The sequence below is a fragment of the Ailuropoda melanoleuca genome, chromosome 10 (genome assembly GCF_002007445.2).
Source record: "Ailuropoda melanoleuca isolate Jingjing chromosome 10, ASM200744v2, whole genome shotgun sequence".
Lineage (NCBI taxonomy): Eukaryota > Metazoa > Chordata > Mammalia > Carnivora > Ursidae > Ailuropoda > Ailuropoda melanoleuca.
In genome coordinates this window covers 23,586,797-23,593,650 of record NC_048227.1, presented here as the reverse complement: position 1 = coordinate 23,593,650, position 6,854 = coordinate 23,586,797, and the positions used below count along the sequence as shown (strand labels likewise).

Genomic DNA, 6,854 nt, shown 5'->3' with positions numbered 1-6,854 from the left:
AAGTCATGAGGAAAAAAAAAGTCCAAGCTCTTAGCCATTATGCTAGATTTCCACTTATGATTATAGCCATCACTGTCTTGAAGACAGGTAGAGGATGAAGTCAGAAGAGAATTCGGATTTACATCCCATAAACTACCTAATTAGGATTATAGGAAGCAGAGTTCAGTTCTTAAATTCTGAAATATATCTGCCTAACGAAGGGACAGGTGGGACTCAGGTCTCATCCTAGCACCAGGACAAAGTATAAGGAAAATGCTCATTTACAAATTTTTAAGAGTTCTGCCATAGCTTGAACATATATGCAAATTCCAAACACCAAGAGTGCACCATGTTAGAGTTTATTATAATACAAACAAGTCCAAACACAATATATTATCTAATTAAGAAAATATGAACATTTACTATTCTTCTATAGTAACATTCTATTCCATTCTTTGAACTGGAATAACCAACATTATAGTCTTTAATTCACTTCAGATAGGCCCCTCATGTTGGACCAGTAGGCACCAACTGTGCAAAATAATCTTCCAATTGCAGAATGTTTGCAAAGTGGAAGTTCATACCTTCTCATAGTCTGTCTTTTATGGTTTGTCTGTCATGCTTCTCATTTATTTCCCTATGAGACAGTTCAGTGCTTGAGCCATCCAGTAAAAAGCGTGTACATGTGTAAGTAGCATCACTGCATGTCCAACCAAGGACACACATCACACAAGACAGATGCTAGTTAACAGTCTTTCACAAAAAACCTGATATAAGGCAATTGCTTAAATGCCATCAACAGCAGTTGTTTACAAGACAGGCTTCAAAATTCAAGGCTCTGTTTCCAAAACTGGCCTGAAAGAAAAGGCTTAAAAGTTGTGTTTTTTTTTTTTTAAACCTTATCATTATTGTCCACAATTAGTACTATAAATAGTAATAAATTAAAAGTCCATAGATTATCTGAAATAAAGTTTAGGACATATGTATCATCCTAACCCAGTGGGCACTCTTATGCATTTTAACCCAAGACAACAACTCATTGGAATGCCTTCAAGAATTGGACCTCTTTTAAATATTACATATCAAAGTATAAAATATAGTCAGAAGGAAAAAAAGATCACAATACTATTTGTTAAAGCCTCTATTGGTAAGAGAAGTAATAAATGAGTGTATGAGGAAAACATTCCAAATGCACACCCAGTTTTTTTACTTTTTAAACATCAACAATTTTTACATACAATAAAAAATGTGGAACAGAGAGCACTGAGATCCACACACATATTTTCCATCTTGCATACATTCTTCAAGGGGACTTGCTTAATCTTTGTAGCTATTGCACTGTGACTCATCCACATATAGCCCAAACTAGGATTTTTTGAGCTATGTGTTTAAAAAATAAATAAATAAATATAAATATATATATATTTATTCAGTGTAGGTAGCCTTTGGTCAATGTTCATTCATAAGGGGGTGTGGTGGAATCGCATCATACACACATTTAATGAACACGACATACTTAGACTACACGTGCTTGGAAAAAAAGAAACAGAAAGAAATGCAATTTAAAGGATGTGGAGGAGTCTGCCCACCATTCCACTGGATGCACATATGCCCTGGGGATAGTGTGACGTGGGACATACTAACCTTGTCCCTCAAACAATTTCCATGAACCTCTTCTAATGGAGCATCTTGCTGTACCAGTGTGATCTTAATGTTCTCATTAAGATACATTAGAGTCATACAGTGTGGTCTCTAAGTGCACACTAACTTTGCCATGTCCTTGATCTAGGAAATCTGTTCTATGGCTGGAGAAAAACTTTGCTGAGTTAGATTTTACAAGGGATAGAATGTGGTCTCCAACATGGCTCCTTCCCGATGACTTTGCAGAGGTAACTTAGGCTCTCCCAGATTTTTTTCTTTTGCAGTGACTTTAGAATCTAATCTTTGGGTAAGATGAGACTCTACTGCAATTGTTTAAAAGGAGCAGGAATTAGGATCATCAGGACTACTGTAACCTAAAATTATATTGAATTAGTATTGAGGGCATTGACTAAAGTTGAGGGCTTGTGTTGCACTGGGGCCTTTTCTACCACACTCATTTATTGCAAATTCCCTTAAAAAGGGTAGACATGCCTTCCAATTTAGGGCTAAAAATGTAGCAAGAATCCAACCTGAGGAACCAAGTGTACAGGAGGACTGTCTGCTTTTTGTTTGGTCACCAAAAATATCATACAATTCCAAAATCATTTTGGGAGATTTCTTCCAAAACAGGGAAAATACTGGGAATCTGGAAGAGAAATTTTTAAAAAGGAACTCCAGCATGTGTTTCCCCTTTAAAATACATCACAGGATACATAGAAACCTACTATAATCAAGCATGTGTCTGCATGTGTGTGCACACACGAGTGGTAAATCCCAGGGAAACTGCTATTAATTACATTGTAGAGCTGTTCTTGCCTTGGACAGGCAAAGGGAGAACAAATAAATAGATTCATATTTTATTATTTTGCAAAGGATCTTGATTAAATAGCTTCACTGAAAACTGGCACCACCCTTTTGAGCCGTATGCAGACAAGCAAACAACATAGACACCTTTCCATGTCAGTCGTATCTGTGTTTGTGGCTGAATGGCAATGCCAGCTGGACTGTGGGGCAGAGCGGAGAATGCCTCGCTACACACCTGGAGAGCTACAGTTTCTGACCCTTGAAAATTAAGTCCAGTTTGGAAGTCACTTCAAATAAAACAATTTGGTGAGGGCTTCAGCAAGCAAGGAGGCAGGGTTGGCAACTCTACACATTAAAGGGCTTCTCTGGGAAGCTTGAGTGGCACCGCAGTAAGAAGCTATTTTGAGTAAAGGGATCATACACAGCTGACACAGGGATGGATCGAAACAATGGCAAGAGTGGGCTTATTTTTTTGTTTTTCTGGGCTCAGGAGATCCTCCTTTCCCCCCACACACCAGGCGGGGTCTTTATTTTGGAGGAGATAGATAAAATCTATACATAATGGCAAATAGAAAGACTGCATTTTAGACCCAGGTCTGAGGGTCATAGTTATGTTGGTTTGGAGCCTTTCCAAAGAAGCTCTGGCCAGAGTTTGGATGGGATTAACGCTCCTTTGTCCCCACAGTGTCATTCTGTAGTTTAGGGTTCCAGGGCCACTTCAAGACCACAGCCTTCTCTAGGACAAAGGGCACCTTGGAAAAATCCCAGATTGGTCAGCATTGTTAGCTGCTGGGGATGGCACAGGGAAGCGATGGTTGACCTCAGCTCTTGGAAGAAGAGTGCGGAATCAGCTACCTGCTACTGTGGCTTGGTGTGTCACATAAATGAGCGGTTCCCAATGACTGTGAATGGTCCCAAGGCAAAGTCATAGACTATTTCTTTACTGTGTGTCCTCACTGGCCACAGGATGATGACACAACCTCCAAAGGTATCTTCAAACTGGTAGGAACTGTTGCTGTCAAGTGACATTGTGAAAATAAATGCATAAATGAAAACAAGATTGATGCTTTTCTTTCTTCTCTTCCATCTTTTCTCATCTACCAGTCTGAGAGTTGCTTAGTCCACGGAGACAGGAAATCAGGTTGGCACTCTTAAGTGAGCTACCCTTCCATCTGGAAATAGATTAGACAGAGGCACTGGGTGCCAAGCCTATAGGGTCATGGGGATACTTTTATAGGTTTTCCATTTTTGTCATACTGGTACACCAACATCTTGATACAGTGTGAGTTGGCCGGTGAGATCCAGGGGCTACTTGTTATGGAAAAGTTATGGTTGGTGTAAAACTGTACAGGTTGCTTCTGGCACTTGAAGAAGGCCTTGAGCGTGGCAGCTGCCATCGTGCGGAACCTCTTGCTGATAAAGCAGTAGAGGAAGAAGTTGATGGCTGTGTTCAGAAGGGCCAGCATGTTGGCAATGTCGGACATGATGTGCACCAGCCAGCGGTTTTGGATGGGTGCCCCATAAAGGTGGTACAGAATCATGACGATGCGGGGGGCCCAGAGTGTGGCAAAGATGGAGGTAATGGTGAACAAGATAGCAGTGGTTTTCCCTGTGGAGTAGCCACGCAGGCGAAAATTGCTTTTCCTTCTGAGCTTGTACACAATGATTGAGTTCAAGATGAAGAAGATAGAGCAGGGCACCAAGTACACAGTGAAACAGTGAATCCAGATAAGGACGTGATGCACGGAGGTGCTGATATAGTCTTCAGTCCAGATGTTGGGCCACCAGTAGTAGGGGATGCTGGTCAGGAAGCAGGTGATGTAAACACTTATAATGACTTTCCTGGTGCGGGCTGGGTAGGAGACTGTGTGGTACTTGAGCGGATGGCAGACGGCGATATACCGGTCAATGGTTAATGGAACAGTAATCCAAATGGAGGTATGGATGGATGAGAATTCTAGCACTTCTATGATCTTATTGGCCACCTGAGGCAACTGCATGTTCAAGATGAAATCTTCCAACAGGAAGTCCACAAACACAATGAAAAAGAGGACCAAGATGTCAGCAGCAGCAAGTGCCAAGAGATAGTTGTAGGAGGACTTCTGCCTTCTAGCTACCAGCTGAGAGAGGATGATCACTGTCAGGATATTTGCTGTGGAGAGAAGAGAACCTGGTTTATCTCTGAAGTGAGATGACTTTGTTGGCTACTGTGGGGCCATAGGCATACTTTTGTGGGCACTCCCATGGAAGCCAAAGGGACTGAACCAATGCTTTTGATGGACAATCTCTGCACTACAAATTATATCTCATACAGACATCTGGATACTATTTTGACAAAATTCTATACTCCTATTGTAGTTTATTTATTCCTCACACAACCATTGGAGGTGGTGCTGCCATTGTCCTTACTTCAGAAATGAAACTGGGGCTCAGAGGGCTTAAGGAGCTCACTTAGAATCATACAGTTAGTAAGTGCTGGTGACAGGAACCAAACCTTGATCCCCTAACCCCAAATCCCATGATTTTTCTTTTGTCCAAGTGCATGCAGGAAAATAGGGGGTGGGACGGCTTTCCCTGCTTCATGTGTTCAGGTGGGAGACTGACCTCTTAACCTTTTTGCAGCCTGGATTTTAGGACCTTTCCTTTTTACATAGATTTAGTATTGAAGGTGCGGAGAAGATCACGAACTTCAGATTAGTTTAAAGATAAATTCTATTTATTTTTAGAGTAGGTGCAGATGGTCCCCAATTTATGATGATTCGACTTATGATGTTCCGACTTTACTATGGTGAAAAAGCTATAGGCATTCAGTAGAAACTGTACTTGGGATTTTGAATTTGGATCTTTTCCCAGGCTGGCGATATGCGTTATGATACTCTCTTGTTATGCTGGGCAACAGCAGCAAGCCAGAGCACCCGGTCAATCATGTGATCACGAGCACTTAAAACTGACACACTTAGAACCATCTGTACCTGTACGACCATTCTGTTTCTCACTTTCAGTACAGGATTCAATAAATTACATGAGATACTCAACACTTTATTATAAAACAGGTTTTATGTTAAATGATTTTTCCTAGCTGTAGGCTAATGTAAGTGTTCTGAACATGTTTCAGGTAGGCTAGGCTAAATTATGATGTTTGGTAGGTTAGGTGTATTAAATGCATTTTCAACTTATGATGGGTTTATCAGGATGTAATCCCATCATAAATTGAGGAAGAGCTGTAGTCCAAATTGGTACATTATTATAAATAATAGAAGTAAATTTCCCTTATTCTCCAACCACCCAAGTACCTCTCTCTCAGGGCCATCATAGTAATAAATAATTTGTCCTTATATCTGTCTATATAATGCATGTATATAGTTTTTGAACAAACAGTAGCAGTTATTATTTTTTTGGTGTCCAATTTGTTTTGGCAATGTATGCATATAATTTCTTTTTTTTTTAAAGCTTTTATTTATTTAAGTCCTCTGTATACCCAGTGTGTGGCTTGAACTCGTGACTCTGAGTTCAAGAGTCACATGCTCTTCAGACTGAGCCAGCCAGGCACCCCTGAAAATACGTGCATATACTTTCTGATCAATTTTAAAAACAAATGTCTCTCTGAATAAGACACATGTGGAAAGTTGTTAGGGACTCATTCCAAAATGAAACTCTGATGGGTAATATCTAGAAGTCATTCTGCACATTTAATCTCATTAATTTTCACAGTCAACACTGTTAATCCTATTTTGCAAAATTCTCAGAGAATTTATGTCCCTTTTCTGAAGTCCAGTGGCAGAGCTGGCATCTGGATCTCCCTTTCTCAATCTCACCTTTTAAAATATACAATAGTTCATTTATAAAATTGTCTTGTAATATACACATCCTGGTACACTCATCACTCAGATTAAACAAAATTTATCATTTTGCCATATTTGCTTCATTTATTTTATTTTTTAATATAATTTAATTTTTTGAGAGAGGGCGCGCATGAGTGGGTGGCGGGGGGGGGTTGAGGGGAGGGTAGAGGGAGGGGGAGACAGAGAATCTTAAGCAGGCTCCAGCACAGAGCCCAATGCAGGGCTTGATCTCATGACCCTGAGATCATGACCTGAGCCAAAATCAAGAGTCAGATGCTTAACCAACCAAGCCATCCAAGTGCCCCGTCTTTTCACTCTCTTAATTGTGTCTTTTGTTGTAAAATTTTAAAAATGTTATGAGGAACATTTAATCTCTTTTTTTTTTTAAGAAAAGAACTGACACACTAGATACAACTGAAGTCCTCTTTGAAATTGCCCAAGGCCCATTCTTTCTCCTCCCTCCTTCTTTCTCTAGAGGCAACCACTGTACTGTAGTCTTCAGGGCCCCATTTGCATCCCCTTTCTTTATAGTGAATTGACCATTCTACATGCTGCCTTTTCCACTCAACATTTTTTTTTTAAGATTTT

At 40.2% G+C, this 6,854-nt stretch overlaps 1 protein-coding gene across 1 annotated transcript in view; it reads right to left on the bottom strand.

Moving 5' to 3' along the window:
• Window positions 1-322: 322 nt before the first annotated feature.
• Window positions 323-6,854, bottom strand: part of GPR139 (G protein-coupled receptor 139) — a 40,181-nt gene continuing 33,649 nt past the window's right edge. Inside the window, exon 2 of the mRNA XM_002928024.4 lies at window positions 323-4,576. Within this exon, the coding sequence (XP_002928070.1) occupies window positions 3,642-4,576 (935 nt within the window). The 3' untranslated portion in view covers window positions 323-3,641. The remainder of the gene's footprint in view (window positions 4,577-6,854) is intronic.